Source organism: Carcharhinus amblyrhynchos, chromosome 1, assembly GCF_965287045.1.
Source record: "Carcharhinus amblyrhynchos chromosome 1, sCarAmb.v2.hapA, whole genome shotgun sequence".
NCBI lineage: Eukaryota > Metazoa > Chordata > Chondrichthyes > Carcharhiniformes > Carcharhinidae > Carcharhinus > Carcharhinus amblyrhynchos.
The window spans coordinates 165,687,151-165,709,530 of NC_137324.1; the positions used below are offsets into that span (position 1 = coordinate 165,687,151).

Sequence of the window (22,380 nt, forward strand, 5' to 3'; positions counted from 1 at the left end):
TAAAATGCTGTTTTAAATTCAGATTTCCAACATCCACAATGTTTTGCTTTTGATTTTGAGCTGTTACAACCTGCAGTTTGGGGGAAATTCATTTCTTGCTTAAGTGACTTGCTCACTTTTTAAAAATAGCTGTGAAAGAATTTTCCGATTGATTAAATCATGTAAAGTCAGTGATAGGCTTTAATTTTAGACACCACAATTACTCTCTCAACTTTCGAGATAAGTAAGGTTTCTTCAAAAAATGAAGTGAAAGCCAAAAGTGGGATCTCGATTTGAAATTGACAAAAAGATAGTTTATTTAAGTCGGTCCAGGTTAAATTGATGTAACCAAATCTATTCACCTTTAATAGTGCATGTATGTGGATTACAATTCTTGCATTTTTATTATAGGTAAAGCCTTCCCTGGATGAAGCATTTGTTATCCAGGAGCAAAATGTTGCATTGAATTTTATTGGTTCAAGAGGTGCCAAACCTGGTGTGACAAAAGAGAAGAGAATTAAATACGCAAAGGAAATTCTGCAGAAGGAAGTGCTGCCACATGTTGGAGTCAGTGACTTTTGTGAGACCAAGAAAGCATATTTCTTGGGGTATGTTTTATAAAGTGCTCAAGTGATTTGGAAATAAAGGACATTATGTTCTTCACTTCACTAGGAATAATAGACTGAGCCAAATGCATCTGGGGGGGGGGCGGTGGGGGGGTGATGGTGCTCAAGCAAATATTTTCCACCTATTGATTGGTGGTATTGTCCTTCAATTGAACACCTCACAGGATTGGATGGACAGGCACGAGCAAGTAGAGGTTTTAAAGCACTGGACAATACCAGTCAAAGCAAAGCTAAGCAAGACAAAGCCAACCTGTCAGCCTGTCAAGATTTACAGAGCTTAGTAATTTTTAGAACCCAAGCACCAGAAGCCAGATCATTGCTTAATGAATAAAAGTGCACTGTATTGCCCTTTGAAGATTTGTTATACTTAGAAAATTCACAACATGCATAATTGGCTGTCTGTAGTAATGCACTTCTTAGACTCCACGCTGCCTGACTCTCTCAATTACATAATTTGATCGGTGGGCCTGGAAACAGGAGAAGCACCAGATCCATGATTTCTCCGTTGTTCGGGTGCAATGTACAGAGTGAATTAGGAATGATGAGAATGATGCTTTGTTAGCAATACCTAATACATTAAGGACAAAAGCCTAATGCAATCATAGTTATAGTTTGGGTGTGGTCACTCACTCTACTGAACTTTTAAAAGATTCTTCAGTTGTGCACCTGTGGTCACAGTAATTCAGTGCTCTTTCCAACAATTAAACTTCAGGATAATTAATGTTTCTGAGGGCAGGAGGTTCTGTAAAGATGTTTGCTTTTTCAGCAGGCAGTGTTCACTTCTAATTTTATCAAACCGTGTGCCATTTAGAATCATAGAATCCCTACAGTGCAGAAGGAGGCCATTCGACCCACCAAGTCTGCACTGACAACAATCTCACCCAGGCCGTATCCCCATAACCCCACATGTTTACCCAGCTAATCTCCCTGATACCTGAGGGCAATTCAGCACGGCTAATCCATCTAACCTATACATCTTTGGATTGTGGGAGGAAACCAGAGCGCCTGGAGAAGCCCCGTGCAGACCTGGGGAGAGCATGCAAACTCAACAAAGACAGTGACCCAAGGCCGGAATTGAACCTGGGCCCCTGGTGCTTGAGGTAGCAGTGCTAGTCATGGTGCCACTGTGCAGCCATTTATTTACTTTATATTCAAGCCTCAAAGCAATGTATTTGTGAATTAATCTTCTGGAGTAGCAATGGTTTCAAACTAATTTTAAGTTTCCTTTGGTTCAAGTTATATGGTTCATAGATTGCTGCTGGCTGCTTTAGGCAGAAGGGAATTGGATGACAGAGATCATTATGGGAACAAAAGGTTGGACCTGGCTGGACCGTTGCTTGCTTTCCTGTTCAGAGGGTAAGGAAATACAATATAATTGTATTAATTCTTTCACATACAGTAAGAAAAGCTCTATCCTGTCTCTCTTTTTGATCTTGCTCTGCTCTAATTATGGGGAGGGAGGATGCACAGGTCCACATTATAAAACAACATACCTTCTCACTCTCCATGCACAACAAAACAGTACGTCAACTCAGTTTTTCAATTAATTCCAAAGCGATATTATACAACTGAATGAAGTGTGTTGGTTTGTACCTTTTTTGCAACAAATGTAGTTATAAACATGTTAAAAGTTAACTATTCAAATTTACTTGTACAGAATGTTTAAAAACCTACTAAAAGAAGTACGGATATACTCCCAGAAGTTCATAGACAGAGGGAAAGATTTCAACTTGGAATTAGCAATTAAAACACGGATTATTTCTGATGGTCTAAAATACTCCCTAGCAACAGGAAATTGGGGAGATCAAAAGAAGGCTCATCAAGCCAGAGCTGGTGTATCTCAGGTAAAGTTCTTATTTGTACCCAGCTCTACATCCACCTGTAGCTTCCTCTTGTGTGGGAGAGGATTATTGGTAAGATCTTTAGGGAGACACAAGTCTCCAGTCCGAGAAAGTTTGAGATGGTTGGATCTCTTTGTGATGAATTGTGTATTGTACTTGTGAAACGAAATGGGGATTGTGGTAATGGGGTAAAATTGGACAATTTTAGGTTGGCCAAACCTAAAATTCTAAGACCATGGCATCATATCAGAATCACTATAGCAGTGTCTGAAATTTGGTATTCATAGTCTTTTGTCTGCCAGGGAACTTGGAGATCTGATTGACTATATTGCCGAATTATCTGTCGGTTAGTATGTGAAATAGCTAAAGAAGGTTGGGAAGAATTTTTATTTTGCAGGCAAACTTGAGTCATGCATCACCTCCCACAAATTCCATCCCTCTTTGGGATAAACTGGCCAAGCTGCCTTGATAACAGTTTGACAAATGACTGGGATGGTGACTGGATGTTGCAATCCCATACGGCCCAATCAGTAGGCGTTAATCCAGACCATTGTGGAGTGAACACTTGCTTTCCAATGATCAGGATAGAATAACACTTGCCATCACCTTTAAGAAGATGCATTTGCCTTGTTGCAAATTGCAGGCCCTTGCTCAGCAAATGTGGCTGAAATAGATAAACAATATAAATAAGCAGTCAGACCAAGGAATGTTCAGGTTCTGCCTGCAACTTTGGAAATAATAGCTAGCTTACGACCTGTTCTTGAAGACGAATCAACACAAATTGTTGTGTGGATCTCGTTCACATAATCATTCATCCTTCAGGCAACAATCCAAACTAATGTGATCGTGCTACGCTGGGTCTCCTGCTCTTTCCCCAAGCCTAATTAAACTCAGCAATGAAGACCCAACTAGCAGCGTGATGCTAACTGCTGTGCAACAAAGTCAGACCAGACCCTACATATAGTGTAATCAAAAACTGCAGTGATTTCATAAGATAAATATAAATGTGCACTTTGAAAGATGTGTGAATGCACATTTATATATGCCATGACTCTCAAATGTAGTAACTTCATAACTTCAGAAAATGATGATTAAATATTGTTCTCATTGTAACTAGGTATTAAATCGTTTGACCTTTGCTTCAACACTCTCTCATCTTCGTCGCCTTAACTCTCCAATTGGAAGAGATGGAAAGCTAGCAAAACCCAGGCAGCTGCACAATACTTTATGGGGTATGATTTGCCCTGCTGAGACACCAGAGGTAAGATTGGAATCCTCAGCTGTATTGCCTATTAAAAGTCTTTCATCAATTTTCTATGTCCATTACCAGTGTGAAAAGTCAAAAAGTTTGAGGAGGAGCAGCACACATGGCGTTGCTAGGGCACTTGACTAAATAAGACTGCTGTACACAAATGCATGTAGCATGATTGATAAAACAAATGAGAGTTAGAAGCATAACTTAAACGTCAAAAGTATGATGTAGTACAGAGCATGGCTACAAGCTGGACCTTAGTCGGCGCTAAATATTTAAAGTGACAGGATCCTTTAAAAGGATATGAAATTGGAAAAGTGGAGTGGCAATATTGATAGAAGACATAATTAAAGCAGCTGAAAAAATCAATTTTAGTAAGGATGATTTAGATAGTGGAAGTGCTGGTTAGATCTAAGGGAAACAGATGCTATAATACTCTAGTGTTGTTGTCCACAGACTGATAGTGAGGTGGAGTGGATATATAAACTTAGGGGGGCACGGTGGCACAGTGCATCGCACTCCTGCCTTACAGCGCCAGGGACCTGAGTTCAATTCCAGCCTTAGTGACTGTGTGGAATTTGCATATTCTCCCCATGTCTGTGCGGGCTTCCTCTGGGTGTTCTGGTTTCCTCTCGCAGTCCAGAGAAGTGCAGGTTAGGTGGATTGGCCATTCCCCTTGGATTAGATTAGCCATGGGAAAGGTGGGGTGTTATGGGGATAGGACAAGGGAGTTGGCCTGGATAAGATATTCTGTCAAAGAGTCAGTGCAGACTTGATGGATAGGCCGAATGATCTTTTCTGCACTGTAGAGATTCCATGATTGCTACTTTCTGCAAAGTATTTCTTCATTTTGAAGAAAAATCACAATTAAAAGGTGAGATGTAGAAGTAACCTTGGAATTTGAAAGTAACTGCATTTGAATTTGAACTGCAAATGCTGTGTCCTAATCAATGTGTTCAAGAGGAAATAGTAATAACATTCTGGAATTAAGAAATTAAAATACTCAGCAGGTCTTATAATGCATTGAGGAGTTATTGATCTGAAACGTTAACACTGTCCCATTCTCCACAGGTGCTTCCCAATGTGCTGGGAGTGTTTCCATCATTTTATGCTTTTATTTCAGATTTCCCACATCCGCAGAGCCTTATAAAATGCAGAGTTTGTAAATCAAATATTCCAGTTGAAACTTGAATTGTTGAGATGTTCTTGTGAGTTTTACTTGCCATGAAGAGCTTTCTTTTAGGAATTCTCAAGTCTAGTTGCAATAGTGTTCTAGCCTAAATGCCCAACAGTCAAGCTTTTTGAAGCTTAAAAATACTAACACTTTTTAATATTCTGTTTCAGGGCCATGCTGTCGGATTAGTGAAAAATCTGGCTTTGATGGCTTACATTTCTGTAGGATCTCAGCCCTCGCCCATTTTGGAATTCTTGGAGGAGTGGAGCATGGAAAATCTTGAAGAAATCTCTCCAGCTGCGATTGCAGAGTGAGTGAAGTTAACTGGTGTAGTTTCATTCAGAAAAAAAGTAATTTCTATAACAGCATTTTTCAGTGCAAAGTTGGTAGGAATAGAAAGATTTTGTGTACAATAGTGAGAGTGTAAACTTGCATTGAGATATATTCTTACAGCTGTAAAAGACTGACTCCATTTATAATGCTACACTTAAATAGTAATACCTTCTCCCACTTCTTTTATTTAGCGCTACAAAAATTTTTGTCAATGGTTGCTGGGTTGGAATCCATAAAGATCCTGACCAGCTGATGACCACACTAAGAAAGCTCAGGCGTCAGATGGACATCATTGTATCTGAGGTACAGTAAATATCTGAATCTGTATGATGCATACTATTTGCACTATATAATGCAAGAAATCAAACCTGTTTGCATACTTCATTAAGGTTAGGATGCTGTCACACCTCTGATGTCAGGACTTCTGATCATAGATTTTAAAGTTCAGTCATGTCATTTTTTGGATCATTAGTTGGCTTGATATACAAACTAACATTTATTTCTTTTTGATTTCCTCTTTTCTGTCTTCTCCCTTGCAGTTGTAAAAGAGGGAGTGATTCTACATTCTTGTTGGTTATTGCAGAAGGTCAGGGGACATGGAGTTGGGGGTAGGGTGTTAGCGTGGATAGTGGATTGGTTGTCAAATAGGAGGCAGAGAGTGGGGGTCAATGGGTGCTATTCGGATTGGCAGTTGGTGACTAGTGGGGTGCCCCAGGGGTCGGTGCTGGGGCCTCAGCTATTTACCATTTATATAGATGATCTGGAGGAGGGAGCCGAGTGCAGGGTGTCGAAATTTGCTGATGACACCAAGATTGGGGGAAAGGCAAATTGTGCGGAGGGTGTGGAGAGTCTGCAGAAGGATCTAGATAGGCTGGGCGAATGGGCCAGGAAATGGCAAATGGAATTTAATGTTGGCAAGTGTGAGGTGGTCCACTTTGGTAGGAAGAATGGTAGGAAGGACTATTACTTACGTGGCGAAAAACTGCAGCAGGCGACGGTGCAGAGGGACCTTGGGGTCCTTGTGCATGAGTCGCAAAAACCCAGCTTGCAGGTGCAGCAGGTGGTCAGGAAGGCGAATGGGATGCTGGCCTTCATAGCGAGGGGGATTGAATATAAAAGTAGGGAGGTCTTGCTGCAGCTGTATAGGGCATTGGTGAGGCCGCAGCTGGAGTACTGTGTGCAGTTTTGGGCGCCGCACCTGCGCAAGGATATTTTGGCCCTGGAGGGAGTGCAGAGGAAGTTTACTAGGCTGATACCGGAGTTGAGGGGATTGAGCTATGAGGAGAGGCTGAATAAACTAGGCTTGTACTCGTTAGAGTTTAGAAGAATGAGGGGAGATCTCATTGAGACGTATAAGATGATGAATGGGATGGATAGGATAGAGGTGGAGAGACTCTTCCCGCTCAAAAAAGACAGTAGGACTAGGGGGCACAGCCTCAAGATAAAGGGGAGGCGGTTTAGAACGGAGTTGAGGAGGAACTTCTTCACTCAAAGGGTGGTGAATCTCTGGAATTCTCTGCCCGTTGAAGTGGTGGAGGCTGCCTCGCTAAATATTTTTAAGAAGCGGGTTGATGGGTTCTTGATAAGAGAGGGGATTAAGGGTTATGGGGAGAGGGTGGGAAAGTGGAACTGAGCCACAACAGATCAGCCATGATCTTATTGAATGGCGGGGCAGGCTCGAAGGGCTAGATGGCCTACTCCTGCTCCTATTTCTTATGTTCTTATGTTCTAGGCACATCACTAGATTTGAGACAAGTATCTTTGTTTACCACTGGGCAAGACAACTTTGGAAGTAGAAATTCCTAAATGCACTTCCCAATATTTGACCTTGACACTTTTCATTATTTTTTCTGGGCCCGTTTTGCAAAAGACTTGCAATGTGGAATTTGAGGTGCCTGTTTCTATTATTGTTCATGAACTGAAATATATTTGCCCTTACTGGTGGACAGCTGTTTTGTTAGCCAAGATAGACCTGTCAGCATTATGATATCTCAGAGGTGGATTCTAAAGCAGGTGCACTTCCTGATGATGGTCCAGGTTGTTGATATAGGTGCCCTTTTAATATTTGCACCAAGTGACAACTCATCCATGGTGATTTAAGCTTCCCTATTCCTCTCTCCTTTGACTTCTATCATCCTATCTTTGCTCAAAATCACCTTTGACATAAGTTGTTCTGGTTCCATCCCATTGCTGTATTTATGAAGTTGAGACTGGGCTACAATGTCCTCCATGTCTAATGTTTGGGGTTTAACCTTATTTATCAGTAAGTCCACTTGTATAATGAGGAAAGATGAAGTTACCTGAATACCAACAAAAAGGAAGGAAATAAATAAACTCTGACAATTGCATGCTTCCATAAATTTATTTTTTACGTGAAATGTATCCATACGTAAGTAGTGAAGGCAAATGTATAATTCTGAGTCAGTAAAACCATTTTAAACAATTTGAGAATTCTCATTTCATTAATTTCTAACTTAATTAACAGTGTCCTGGGCAGCATGGTAGCACATCGGTTAGCACTGCTGCCTCACATGCCAAGGACCCAGGTTTGATTCCTGGCCTGCGTCACTGTCTGTGTGGATTTTGCACGTTCTCTCCGTGTCTGCGTGAGTTTCCTCCCACATTCTGAAAGACATGCAGGTTAGGTGCGTTGACCCGAAGAGGTGCTGGACTGTGGCGATAAGCGGAATTTCGCAATAACTTCACTGCAGTGTTAATGTAAGCCTCACTTGTGACTAATAAACAAACTTTAACTTTTTCCTCTTTACTTAAGGTGTCCATGGTGAGAGACATTCGTGAGCGTGAGATTCGCATTTACACAGATGCAGGTAGAATTTGTCGGCCACTTTTGATTGTAGAAAAGCAGAAGCTACTGTTGAAGAAGAGGCATATTGATCAATTGAAAGAACGAGAATACAACAATTACAGGTATATCAAGAAAAACAGCAATCCAATAATCGCACGGTTAACACGCTTTATGTTACTGCTTGCCAACCTCTCTCAAAATGAGTTTGAGTATGTAGAATAACATTGTCCTGTTCGGCTAAGTGTATTCTGAGTCCATTTTCATGCTCCACATGAACCTCTCTTCTTCCTAACCCCATCAACGTATCCTGCTCCTCCCTTTCTCTCTTGCACGTACTTATCTTGTTTACCCTTAATTGTCTTTGTGTTATTTGCCTCAACTAGTCAATATTCTGGAAAGTTTCATCTTTTAACCGTTCTTTGGGCAAATTTATCCCGAATTGCGTAATGTATTTGTTAATGACAATCTTATATATATGATGCTTGCCATAAATATAACTGTGACTGTTTGGACTTCTCAAAGTAGCAACGTCTTCAAAAAAATGAACTGTGGAACATGAAATATTAGAGTTTCCAGTATTTACCTCCTGTCAAATGGAGAGGGAAGCCTCTCCTTCTGCCCTTTGTTTGGGAGCAGATCTCTGGCAACTTTGCCAAGCTGTTATTCTAGACATAACCTATTAATAATTAACCAAATTGACCATCACTGCTAAGTGATGAAACTTGAATGGACTGCTGTAGTGAGCAACATCAAGTCTGCGCATGGATCTACTCACTTAAGAGGAGCCAAGTTGCTGCTGGACACAATTTGATCCCCTCCCACCCCCCTCCAAGCTACAGCGGTGAATATTAATTGTATCATCTGCTTGCCATTGGCAATCTAATTGACAGAAATGATGTTAGCAGTGCCACTGACCTGAAATTGCTGCTTACATTAAGCGTATTCCTCTGTGGAATTTAACTGGAGGCTCTCTATAACTGGAGACCTATAGCTGCTGTTAGGAAGCAGAACACAGTGAGTGAAGAAAAAGAAACACTGGCGCTGCAACTCTCATGAGCCTCCCTACTTTAGAAGTTTCCTGTGTTTAATGGAGCAATTGTACTTGCTGTCATTCTGCATATGGTTAAATGCTTATTTTTATACCATGAAAAACCTGTGAAAGAATTGCTCCATGATCATATGTATTTGATAGATTTATGAACTAATATTGTATTGAGAGCGCATTGATTAAGTCCCAACTTTTTCCCTCCATATAGTTGGCAGGATCTTGTGGCTAGTGGTGTGGTAGAATACATTGATACACTGGAAGAGGAGACTGTAATGCTGGCCATGACACCAGATGACTTACAGGAAAAAGGAGTTGCATACTGTTCAACATATACTCATTGTGAGATTCACCCATCAATGATTCTTGGTGTTTGTGCATCAATTATTCCGTTTCCTGACCATAATCAGGTGAGTAAGACCAGAAAAGAATTGTGTGAGATGAGTTTGTGGAGATAAACTGCTGAAGATGTAACAGTATCACTTGCATTGTTTTAGGGAAGGGAAAGATGTGCTCATTTCTGAATTCGTGGTTGGAACAAAGAACACCAGAATTGTTGCAAGCAGAAATTCATTGAGTTCTTTTCTGAGCTGATCCTAATTTTAAGTTGTTTATTTTGCCTCCATTTTTATCTGGAATCCCATTTCATCGTCTGGTTCACTCACCTTTCCTGGGTGATTCATTCCACAATTCCATAGTCCTTTGGGTAACCAACCTCTTGCCTGACTTTCCCTTCCTATACAAACGGGCTCATTTTGAAGTGATTTCTTCTGGCACTTGAAAACTTCATCTTGATTTGATGATTGCATTGTTACTCCAATATTTGAACCACTTCTGTGAATGGGATTTTACCTACCTACCTAGCCTAGGTATTGTATTTTACATACTAAAGTTGATAGGTCACCACATTCCATTTCAAAATGTGTCATAAATCTTGATGTCTTCCGTTGTGAGGTTTTTCATTTTAGCAGCCATCCATTTGTCACCTAAAGTGCCCATGATGACCGTGAATAACATTGTGATGAGCATTTCTAATGTTAAATTCTATTTGGTATCGGCTGTCAGTGCATTAGATTGTATGATAGACTGCTGTTGTGGATCTGTCAGCATTTGCACACCTAGGCCACTGGATGGCACTGAAGTAATGTACAAACCTCATACTCAAAGGTCATGCCTTCGTATATATCATTTTCTTGAAAAAAAACGTTGTGTAACTTCTGAAATTATAACTTTTTTTAAAATAAGTCCTCCTGAATCAGAAAGTGTCATAACTGTTACCCAATGTTGTACACACTGTCTGCTCCAGGCCTAGCATTCTGGCTCAATATGCCCTACCTGTCTGATTTCACTTCTTGGTTGTAAGAATGCGTGAACCTCTCAGTCCTCCCCAGATCACCTTCCATTATGTAATCACTTGGACTGAATATAAAACACTTTTGAGCCCTGATGCATATCCATCTCTATCTCTATGCTGTTCCCTGCACTGGGAATGTTTATGCAGTAATCCAAATCGTCACGTTCAAATTTTGTCAGCAAACCATCCCTCCCACTCCCCCAACAATTTATTTTGTGCCCAAACTCCCCCTGCATCTAAGTTAACTTGTCACCATCTGCAATTAAAATAATTTTCTGTTTCCTACTCTCCTTCCCACCTCTCAAAAATGTTTGACTTGCACTCGGCTAATGTTGAAACAGGAAGAGAGGCATTCTGTTTACACCAAAGAGCTTTTGGGTATTATTACTCTGCTGATTGCATTTTCAATTTTGTTGTGAGCTTGTACCGATTATTTTTTTAAAAATGTGATTTCTGAGCATTATAAAGACAGGAATGATTTGTGTTGAAGGTGGATTTATGAAAGCATGTGATCTCATTACTTTAATTCTTCTAGTCTCCCAGAAATACGTATCAATCTGCTATGGGTAAACAAGCTATGGGAGTTTATATTACAAACTTCCATGTGCGCATGGACACCCTAGCACATGTGCTGTACTACCCGCAAAAACCACTTGTTACAACCCGTTCTATGGAGTATTTGCGATTCAGAGAGCTGCCAGCCGGTGAGTGACCAGTTAATTAAATGAGCTAAATGTCAGGCACTTGCAGAACCTCAGCCTGTCTCCATATACTTGGTGGAATTATTGTAATTATATTGTCACACTGGAGGAGTAATCTTTAGCATACTGTGTGGAAGGAAGATATTATTACCACGCATTAGAGACAAATCTCTTACTTAACATATACTGCCTTCAATTCAAAACTACTGAATGCTATCTTCATTGTTTATCCCAAGTTGAGGTTATTTATGGAATGTGAGTAGATTATTAGCTGTAAAAAACATCTTTGTGCTGGAGTAGGTCTGAAGTTTTCTTTCCTTGCATTAAACCTTGTAATGCATTTGAGCCTTACTAAGAAGCCTGGGAATCTAATATCAACTGCTTGAAGTGGAAAAGCTGCTTTTGGTTTTCGTGGATGGTGGTGAACTGTTAAACGTGGTCTGAACTCAGTGCTTTGAGGTTTTGTTTGTTAAATTGTTGATTGTTAATTAATATAAGATAGCATTTGATTTAAACCCAGTGAGTTTGTGATTATAAATCAACCTTAACTGCTCTTGTTTCACTTAAATTAAGTGTACCTCAGTTTAAAAGTTATCTTGGTGTAAACAAAGATTGCAGATTTTGAAGGAGATGTGCTGAATCTATTTTAATTGTTCTGTGTTTTAGGTATAAATTCTATTGTAGCAATTGCTTCATACACTGGTTATAATCAAGAAGATTCTGTCATCATGAACCGTTCTGCAGTAGACAGGGGCTATTTCAGGTATGTGTAAATTGTCCTAGAAATGGTTCAATTACCTTTTAATTTTTTGGTGTTATGTCTATTTTCATGTCTATTTATTTGTGTGTGTTAGGTCTGTGTTTTACCGCTCATACAAAGAACAGGAATCAAAGAAAGGTTTTGACCAAGAGGAAGTATTTGAGAGGCCTTCTCGGGAAACTTGCCAGGGTGAGCCAGAATTCTGTTCTGCTTTCCCAGTTTAGATCTGAATTTTAAAATGTTGCATGTTCATAATTTTAATGTTTAAGCTTGTCTTTCAGTCAGATAGCAGTTCCACTGAGATATCTTCACGTTTAAGTATTTTTTTAAACAACCTTTGAGTGTCAAGTCTCCTTTCCCTATTGTACATAAGGATTAGTGATGGGATTACGTCTCCCCTGTTATGTTCTTGGTAATTGGTTTTGTTAGTTGATGCTATGGTTCAGCTATTCTGTTGTCACTGTTGTACTTTTGTTTTCTGCTGGGCTAGTATTGCTGGACATTTATACCCCGTCAAGCTAGTGAGTCATTTGTATACCTTGGTCTTTTAGAACCTATACATTTGTTTGAAAAATAGTTTGGGGAGTGGGCTTGCAGTTGGAAGAGCTGAATGCTTGTTTATGTTCTGTGACTTGCTGACTGTCCCAAATCCTGGAGATACAAATTTTATTCTGCGAACTGGTTCTATTAGACACCAATGTCAAAGTAATTAATACTTGGGATTTATTCTCTGCATTTGTTAATTTCCCCATTTCTATTTGAAATGCTAAATTAAAATGTAACATGTATATTGCTGGAAAAATAGATTTTTTTGTCAAAGTTTTTTTGTCTTGTGCTCATCAGGACATTTTTCTAGAATACAAATCTAAGAGAGATGACAAAGTCATCTTGTATGAGAAGAGTGCTGATTGGTTGACAAGTGGATTTTGATCAGCACAGGCATTGCCATAGAAAATGCCCTAGTTGACAGTGATTGATGGTTAACTGTCAAGCATTGTTGAAATTTAAACCAGGCAGCTTGACTCTGGTCAGGGGCATTTTTCCTGAGGAATGAACCAGCAGATAGCTGTCACTTAGTTTGCTTAGCTGAAATGGTGCAATGTGTGGACCTGTTCTTCTGTCTGCAAAGATCAGGACCCTGTGCGTTAATATATGTAACTTCCAGTACACTCAAACACACCGCATTGTGAGCCCAACTGACCATCTTAAATTGGTTGTCAAAGTAATTCTTAACACCCTGAGGATTATTTTGCAAATGGTGTCCAATTATGGAATTGGACATAATGTTGGACACACTTTTGAGTTCTGTAGGTGTGAGCTGGTTACTTATGGTTTGTACCTTGCCCGTTGTAACGTGCATCTTATAATTTTTCCAGCTAATATATTGACCGTACATTTTGATAAGTGGGGATAAACAGGAACATCAAGGAAGAACTTTTGTATAGTCTTTTTTAAACTAAAGTACTCAAACAAATTCACTCAAAATGTTCCATTGTTTAAGGTTCTGCATTCATTTTTAAAAGCAGTTTGTCAGAATTCAGTCCCACATGGGACAAAATTTGCATCTTACATGGAGCTTCTGACTGAATGAAAACTCAAAGTATTGGTGTTTGGTCCAAAACTGAACCCAGTCTGATGTTTTATTTATTTGGTGTAAGTTACTCAGGAAAGACTGTAGCAGAGACAAAAGTCAAAAGCTGTGCTAGTCTGTTTATTTGAGGAAACTATACCTGACCAGTTTGTCCAGCTGGTCAAGTTACAGATACAACTGATAAAAATTCAGCATGACAATTGTTTATTACCCAATGATACGTCATTTAACCCTGGTATTTTGTAGGTATGAGACATGCTATTTATGAGAAGTTAGATGAAGATGGGCTAATAGCGCCAGGTGTGCGTGTGTCTGGAGATGATGTAATCATTGGTAAAACAGTAACACTACCAGAAAACGAAGATGAGCTTGAGAGCACAAATCGACGTTACACAAAGAGAGACTGCAGCACTTTCCTACGGACTAGTGAGACTGGTATTGTGGATCAGGTCATGGTGACGCTAAACCAAGAAGGATACAAATTTTGCAAAATTAGGGTAAGACATAACTTGTTTTTTTTTGATTTTGTTTTCTTTATTGAAACATTGGCTGGATGAAATGTGGAATAGAATTTCACATAAATGTCCACAATACTTCTATATTGTAACCTTATTCTGCTGAGGCTTTTCCAATAGTTTATTCTCTGTTGAGTTGACATTGTCAATGTTACATCCAAGACTTGGGATAGCAATCACTGCACTGTCATTGTTACTCTTGTCCAAGTCAGGAGGCCAAAGGGGTTTACTTGATGAGAATAATACAGTGGGCTATTTCAATCAGAAATAGCAGTCTTCAATTTTCCAAGGCATGCAAAATAGCCACTGTAGATTAAAAAGATACAAAACCTTAGCTTGCCTCAGTTCTTCACACTTACCTCCAAATCAGAAGGCCTAGTGCCACTCCACACCGAGACTGCAGCAGTTCCAAAAAGCCACCTCATCACCATCTTCTCAAGGCGATTAGGGATGGGCAATAAGTGCTGACTTATCCAGTGATGCCCATGTCCCATAAATGAATTTTTGAAAATGAAATTGAGTACATAATCTAGAACAGAAAGGTTATCTAATCTGAAGGAATCGCAGCAGAAACATAAATGTGACCAACATTTTTTAGAAATGGAAGAAAATTTCTCCACCTATTTGGAAAAAATATTGCATCACAGAATTTAAATGTTCATACTGTCCATGTGTATGTATGTGTTTACATGTGTGCATGTACGTAAAAAGATATCTTAAACGCTATCCTAACAAATGTTCTCACCAACTCTTGGGAGGATGTAACCTTGACCAGGAGCATGTAACCCAAACCAGAAATTGGCGCTAGCAAAATGTGACACCCATTTGAAGTATCAAAACACTGGATCAGGTCGCAAGCTCCAACTCCTCCAAGACTGGGCCCTACATCAGCACCATTAGGATGCACAAGCAAGAATCATTGCAACTACCTGACATTTATTTTTTCTTTAGTCTGGTGCCATCTTTGGGTTTTAAAGACACGTGCACTTTTTATGCAGGTACGATCTGTCCGAATTCCACAAATTGGAGACAAATTTGCCAGTCGTCATGGCCAGAAGGGTACGTGCGGCATCCAGTACAGACAAGAGGTAAGAAATTTGTGTTGTATGGATTCTGGTTTAGAAGAAAATTGATTTGAGGTGCAGGAACAAAACCAAATTGAAATACTGCAGAAGTTGGCGGTAGTGAAATAAGAATAAAAGTGCTAAAAACTCAAGTCTTGGAGCATCTGTGGAGAGAGAGACTTCCTAACCCACAGAGCTTCTGAATCAGTTTTTCTTTTTATTCCCCAATTTAAATTTAAAAAATAGTTGCCATACACGCTTGTCACTTCTTTGACGTGCACAGCCTGTATTTCTAATACACTGTATGTCAATTCCACTGTGTCCATTTGGTTTGATTGGAACTGTAACAAAAATTGTCATTTTTGCAATTGTGCCTTTTAACATGAACACAACACAAAGAAGCTTCTTCACAGTTGGGTATGTGGAAAGCAGATATTGAGTTAGAAAGAGCTGATTAATTTTGAGGAAGTTCTAAAGAGGTGGCATGTTGGCACAATGGCTCACAGTGCCAGAGACCTGGGTTTGATTCCCAGTTTGGGCCACTGTCTGTACAGAATTTGCACGTTCTCCCTGCATCAGTGGGTTTTTTCCAGGTGCTCTGATTTCCTCCCACAGTCTGAAAGGTGCTGGTTAAGTGCATTGGCTGTGCTAAATTCTCCCTCAGTGTTTCCGAACAGATGCTGGAGTGTGGCGGCTAGAGAATTTTCATTCCAGTGTTAATGTAAGCCTACTTGTGACAATAATAAATAAACTTTTTTAAAAACTTCAAACTCTAAAAGATTGAGGGGTGGGGGGAGGTGGCAGGATGGGCATGGAGAGAAAGATAGAAAGATTGAAGAGTTTAGGGATTATACTTCAACATTGATTGAAAGCACGGCTACCACCGGTGGAGTGAGATGGCAGGGGCAATGACAGCAATGCATACGTGAGGTCTGTGTCAAAGGAGCATATGTAGGCTGTGATTATTGGACTGGATGAGATTTGGAGGTGTAAATGGGTGAGGCTGAATAGGCTTGAAACTGGACAAGGATTTAAAATGCATGTTTGCCAAGGCAGCTTAAGTTAGGAAAGCCCAGGGTAATGGGTAAGTAGAAAAGGCCAAGGTACCAATCTACGTTTGTTTCTAACTTCTTGACTTTCTTGCTTTATGTGCTTGCTCTTTTCTAGGATATGCCATTCACGTGTGAAGGTATCACCCCAGATATTATAATCAATCCACATGCCATTCCCTCTCGAATGACGGTTGGTCACTTGATTGAGTGTCTGCAAGGGAAGGTATGTTTAAAAGTGTACGGATTTCATTGTTGTGCAGAGTTGGTGTCCACATTCTCATTCAAGTTTTTTTTTCAGGTGTCTGCAAATAAAGGTGAAATTGGTGATGCTACACCTTTTAACGATGCAGTTAATGTACAGAAGATTTCTAACCTGTTATCAGACTATGGATACCACCTCCGAGGCAATGAGGTAACTTCTTTTCCTTAGACAACTTGTACAACCTGGTGCAACCTTTTAATAGCAGCCGTAGAATAACGTTATGCAGAATCTGAGGCCATTGTTCACACAAGGGTGAGCATTGTGCAACATAGTTACAGTATCTTATTCTTTCAGCTAGACACAAGTTAGTACCACAGGATGCACTCTTCTTTGGGGAACAGATGCCTAGATCATCTAAATTGGTTTTATCATCCAATTTATGATTGGAAATAAATCTTGCTCATATTTGATTTGACATACTGTCTTGCACCAACCATTTTGGATTGGGTAAACGTACCGATTTATAATCAGCATAGGGAAATGGTACAATGCTTCATGTCATCTCCACTACCCAATGGCCTCTAATGTACAAGTGGGGGAGATCTGAAGACGGATCAAAGGAATTTGTTATAGACTGAGTGAATTTCTTGTCAAATCATCAAAATTTTTGTAATGATGAGCAATATATCAATTTCTTTAAACATAAGCATTTGAGTATTCAGATGGTTAATAAAAAATGGTTATCAGAGGTTCCAAAGGCAGCTCAGCTGTGTCATAGTTATTCAGCTGGATTGTTGATTTTCATATTATAGGAACATAGCACTGCAATGCAAGAGTAGGCCATTTGGCCCTTCGAGCCTGCTCTACCATTCGATAAGATCATGGTAGCTCTGATTGTGATCTGAACTTCACCGCCCTGTTTCCCACTATAAACCTTGCCTCCCTTGATTATCAGAACTTAGCCTTGAATAAATTTAGTCTCTTGGTTTCTGGGAAGAGAATTACATAGAATTATCACCCTCTGAGAGAAAGAAATTCTCCTAATCTCTGCCTTAAACTATCTTATTTTTAAACTGCTTCTAGTTCTAGTTGCTCATAAGTGGAAATATCCTCCTGGTAACCATGGTATCAACTCTTCTCAGAATTCTCAGAATCCTGTGTTTTAGTAAGATCATCGCCTCTCATACTCAAAAACATTTGTATGTAGATGCAGTAACTGATTAGGAAAGCAAAATTAATGTTATTGTTTATTGTAAGGGGAATGGAATATAAAACTGAAGATGTTTTTGCTACAGTTGTGTAGTACTGTGTACAGTTTTGGGTTTCTTATTTAAGAAAGGAGTGGTTAGCACTGCTGCCTCATAGTGCCAGGGATGCGGGTTCAATTCCAGGCATGGATCACTATCTGTGTGGAGTTTGCACATTCTGTCCGTGGCTCCATGGGTTTCCGCTGGGTGCTCTGGTCTTCACCCACAGACCAAAAGATATGCTGGTTAGGTGCATTGGTCATACTAAATTCTCCCTCAGTGTACTGGAGTGTGGTGACTAGGGATTGTCACAGTAACTTCATTACACTTTTAATGTAAACTTACTTGTGACTAATAAATAAACTTACCTAATTGCATTGGAAACAATTTTTAGAGAAGATTCATTCGACTGATTGCTGGGATGAGGGGGTTATTCACTGAGAAAAGTTTGGACACGTTGGGCCTATATACATTGGAATTTAGAAGAATGGGAGGTGATCTTATTGGAACAGATGAGTTGACAGGGTGGATGCCGAAAGGACATTCCCCTAGTGGGAGAAACTGGAATGAGAGTACACACTTTAAAAACAAGGCTCTCCCATTTAAGACAGATAAGAAAAGAATTTGTTTTCTGAGGTTTGAGAGTCTGTTGAATTCTTCCCCAGAGAACAGTGAGGCAGAGTCATTGAAGGTTTTTAAGATTGCGTTAAATAGTTTCTTGATTGATAAGGGAGTCAAAGCATAAAGAATAGTGGCATTGAGACCACAATCAAATCAGCCAAGATCTTGTTGAATGGCAGAACAGGTTTGCGATGCTGAATTGCCTACTTCTGCACCCAGTTTATATGTTCTTGTGTAAGCTCTTGACAACTTACTTTCCGACCTATTTCAGTGTCATTGGCAAATTTAACTATAATCCCTTCGTCCAAGTCAAAGATATAGGGGGCGATTCTCCCAGCCCACTGCGCTACTTTTGGGGTCACAGGGCTGGCCAACGATCAGGAGGTACTGAGGCACTCGCGCTAAGACACGCCACAGTGCACAGAGTGTGGGAGATTCACTTTGAAACTCTTGTTGAAAAAATCAGTTTGATTTACTCAAATTTTCATGTGAATTCAACACTTAATTTTTTTGGGGAGAATTGCCCCAGTAGATTGTAAATACTTGAAGCCCCAGTCTTGATCCCTGTGACAGTTGAGATTGATGTCTAAAATTGATATAAATGGGTGAGAATAATTTAGGATTAAGCTGCTTAGATAGCTAACAAGTCAATGGCAAGACTTAGCCAGTTTATTGAATAACTTAAAAGTTTGCATGCTGTAAGTTAGCAATGTTTCAAAACTTGGACAGTATAGCTTTAATAACCTGTCCTGTTCTTGCATTTCTCTTTGAACTGTCTTCAGATCTCCTCCACTGCCACTCCACAGCTCAGTAGCCTGTAATGCACACTGTTATACTGTTTCATTTCCTGTTTCTTAAATCACATCCACATAGAGTTTAGCATAAAGACTGCAACTTCTTACTTTCTAGTGCTGTAATAGAAATATTCAGCAGATAACTCCCATTGTAGAGCTGATTCTGGCACAAGCGCAAAGATCTAGACTGTGGCGTCCTATGCTGTAATTTACATTAGTACAGGAGGTTGAAGAGCCAGAACTAAACAAGAGGAGTGGCCAAGGAACTTCAGGAATGTGTCTGTCTGGGATACTGGGTAATGGATTGAAGCAACTTGCTGTGGAACAGGAAAAGAGGATTATAAATGCTAGCCATGTGCTATTTTTAATACTGAAGGTCGAGTTGTTTGCACAGACCAATCAGCTTGTTGCTAACATTTTGTATGTGCGGATAATGATTGTAATGTTATGCCTGGAAGGGTACGGCCTTGAAAAAAGAATGATCCTCCATTTTCCTTTGAGCATAAATACAGAATTACAGTTGTTTATTTCCATGACAAAATCACATAACTAACATATCCCTCTCCTATGTAGGTGCTATATAATGGGTTTACAGGACGTAAACTTACATCACAGATCTTCATTGGTCCTACTTACTACCAGCGTCTGAAACACATGGTAGATGATAAAATTCATTCCCGTGCTCGAGGACCTGTTCAGATCCTGAACAGACAGCCCATGGAGGGTAGATCTCGGTAAAATGAATCTTGACATATGTTTTACTGTGTTTTTGCAGTTATAATGCTTCGGAACTGCTGACTTTGAGCAAGATTCCAGTTTTGGCAAGAGGCCATTTACAACTGTATTTGTGACTTCCCAAGTCCATTTAGTTGCAGTTTATACTTGTTGCTTGAACTATTCAATGTCTGTTTCTAAAAAAAATATATTTCCACAGTAATGCTATGTGACTGACCTAATATGTTCAAACTTTTTAAAAATCCCTTCATGGGGTATCAGCATTGATGGTCAGGTCAGTCCAGTCTTTATTGCCCATCCCTCATTGCCATTGACAAGATGATGGTGAATCTTGAACTGCTATGTCTGAGTGCTGAAGGTACTTCCACGGTGCTGTTACATAGGATGCTCCAGGATTTTGACCATGGTGACGAAAAAATTGCAGTATGTTTAAGAGTCAGGATGGTGTGCAACTTCAAATGGAACTTGCAGTTGTTGGCATGTCCTTGGTGGGTTTGGGAGGCAACTGGCTTAAGCCTTGTTGGGTTATGGTGAGGTGGCACGGTGGTTAGCACTACTGTCTCACAGCACCAGGGACCCGGGTTTAATTCCCAGCTTAGGTCACTGTATGTGTGGAGTTTGCAATTTTCTGCCGGTGTCTATGTGGGTTTCCTCCACAATCCAAAGATGTGCTGGTTAGGTGGATTGTGAAATTGCCCCTTTGTGTCGGGGGGACTAGCTAGAGTAAATGCATGGGGCTGTGGGGATGGGGTCTGGGTGGGATTGTGGTGCAGATTCAGTGGGCTGAATAGCCTCCTCTGCAACATAGGGTTTTATGATACCTTCTAAATGGTACACTCTGCAGCAGTGTTACAGTGTAGAGAGTGATTGTTTAAGCAGATAGAGGATCACTGTTCAAGTTCAAGCTCAGACTCAGCTATAGTGTTTTTACCAGAGGCCAATGTACATAATTTGAACATGAAGTGAGGTCGTGTTGGGAAATCATAAAATTAAGAGGTAACCTGTCTTAATTTAGGGATTTTTTTCCCCACTCTTTTGCTCTCCATAATATGTGACTTGGTTTTTGTTTCAGTGATGGTGGTCTACGTTTTGGGGAAATGGAGCGAGACTGTCAGATTGCTCACGGTGCAGCCCAGTTTTTGAGAGAGAGGTTATTTGAGGTTTCCGATCCCTATCAGGTGCATGTGTGCAATCTCTGTGGACTCATGGCGATTGCCAACACAAGGACACACACTTATGAATGCAGAGGATGTCGTAACAAAACTCAGGTACGTGTCAAGCTTGTTCTCTGAAGTTTGGTCAAATTTAAACATAATAGCATTCTGTAATTTCAAAAAAGTTGTGATGGTTGTTTCAGGTGACGAGCATGATCTCCCAATATATATGTTAGATGGATGTACAAACCCACGTTCTGCATGCTGTATATCAGGCGACTACCTTTGGGATATTTTAGGAATGTCTGGTTCTCTATTTCTCTTTGCATGTTGTACATTAACCGTGTGCTTACTCAGTATCGCCAGAGTACCACATGCAGCTCGTCCAGTTTGTTCCAACCATTCAGAAGGCTGAGCGTTTGCTTTTTGTATTCAAATCATTGCATTGTTTTACTTGTGACCAAAGGACAAGTGAATGAATAACCCAGTTTATATTAACTTTCATTTTGTTGACCAAAGCTGCTGTGTGCGTTCCTCTTCAAACAGATCTTGGTGTATAAATTATAATTTTGAAAAAGAATCAAGTTACCTTAAATTTGTGCTCTAGCTTTTCAGTCTGCAGCAGGAACTCTTAAATTAATGTTTATTTTATTCTGTTGCTTGAAAGGTTAGTGGAATTGTATGGCATGAAAATATAGAAATGCACTGTTCCATGTTTAGTGTTAGAAAAGATTAGTTAGCATCAAGAGACTGGTTAGCTTTATTATCTTTCCCCTACCCTGAGTAATCATCCCGTCTGACTCCATATGTCTTTCAGCCCTTACTTTCAGTCTCCTTATCAGTATCTATCTAAAATATACTGATACAGTACCTATTTCTACTGTACCGTCTGAATTGGAACAGTGTTTTAGGCACTTTCTTCTGTGGGACTGGAATCCATCTAAACTGATACAGTCAGTCTCCTCTATTGGTTGCCAGCGAGTCCTGTTTCAAATAAGTTTGGATAGTTTATATTGGGCATAGACTGTAAAAAAAACACTAGCCTCATTTAGCTCTTTGAGGGGATAATGGATGGCTTTTGTGAAATATGAGAATCTGATCAATGAATCCTAGATCAGATTGTCACAGACTCCTTGAATCTGAAGAGACATCTTGAGCTTAGAAAAGGGAGTTGATAGTTTGGATTTAACTTCTTTATGTAGAGAGCAATGAAGTTTGTGGATAGAGAGCTTGAGAAGGTAGTTGAGCCAATTAAGTGGAAGAAGTGGCTAAATATAAGGAAGTAGGTGAAAGTGAATTAGCATCCGTGTCTGGTCAGGTGTGAATGGCAAAGATGCACGTGGCAAAGTACTGAAATAGTATATCTGGCAAAATTTATTTGTAGCAGACTGTGCATCCGGTGTGAGAAAAACATGACATACCAATGTTTTAAATCTTGCAAATTGAGAAAGTTTGTAAAATTGACATGCACAAGTTAGAAAAGGGGCTTTTACCATAGCTATGCAAATAGCCTAAGGAATTTTTATATTTAAAA

General features: G+C 39.8%; 1 protein-coding gene across 1 annotated transcript in view; it reads left to right on the top strand.

The window, feature by feature from the left end:
• The window catches only part of polr2b (RNA polymerase II subunit B), a 38,313-nt gene that overhangs the window by 15,335 nt on the left and 598 nt on the right, over nt 1-22,380 (top strand). Inside the window, exons 8-24 of the mRNA XM_080195025.1 lie at nt 391-587; nt 1,842-1,961; nt 2,263-2,449; nt 3,564-3,707; nt 5,043-5,182; nt 5,397-5,508; nt 7,979-8,133; nt 9,268-9,466; nt 10,946-11,114; nt 11,778-11,874; nt 11,966-12,060; nt 13,709-13,959; nt 14,976-15,065; nt 16,209-16,316; nt 16,392-16,505; nt 19,531-19,691; nt 20,765-20,960. Coding sequence (XP_080051151.1) covers nt 391-587; nt 1,842-1,961; nt 2,263-2,449; nt 3,564-3,707; nt 5,043-5,182; nt 5,397-5,508; nt 7,979-8,133; nt 9,268-9,466; nt 10,946-11,114; nt 11,778-11,874; nt 11,966-12,060; nt 13,709-13,959; nt 14,976-15,065; nt 16,209-16,316; nt 16,392-16,505; nt 19,531-19,691; nt 20,765-20,960 — 2,535 coding nt within the window. The remainder of the gene's footprint in view (nt 1-390; nt 588-1,841; nt 1,962-2,262; nt 2,450-3,563; nt 3,708-5,042; nt 5,183-5,396; nt 5,509-7,978; nt 8,134-9,267; nt 9,467-10,945; nt 11,115-11,777; nt 11,875-11,965; nt 12,061-13,708; nt 13,960-14,975; nt 15,066-16,208; nt 16,317-16,391; nt 16,506-19,530; nt 19,692-20,764; nt 20,961-22,380) is intronic.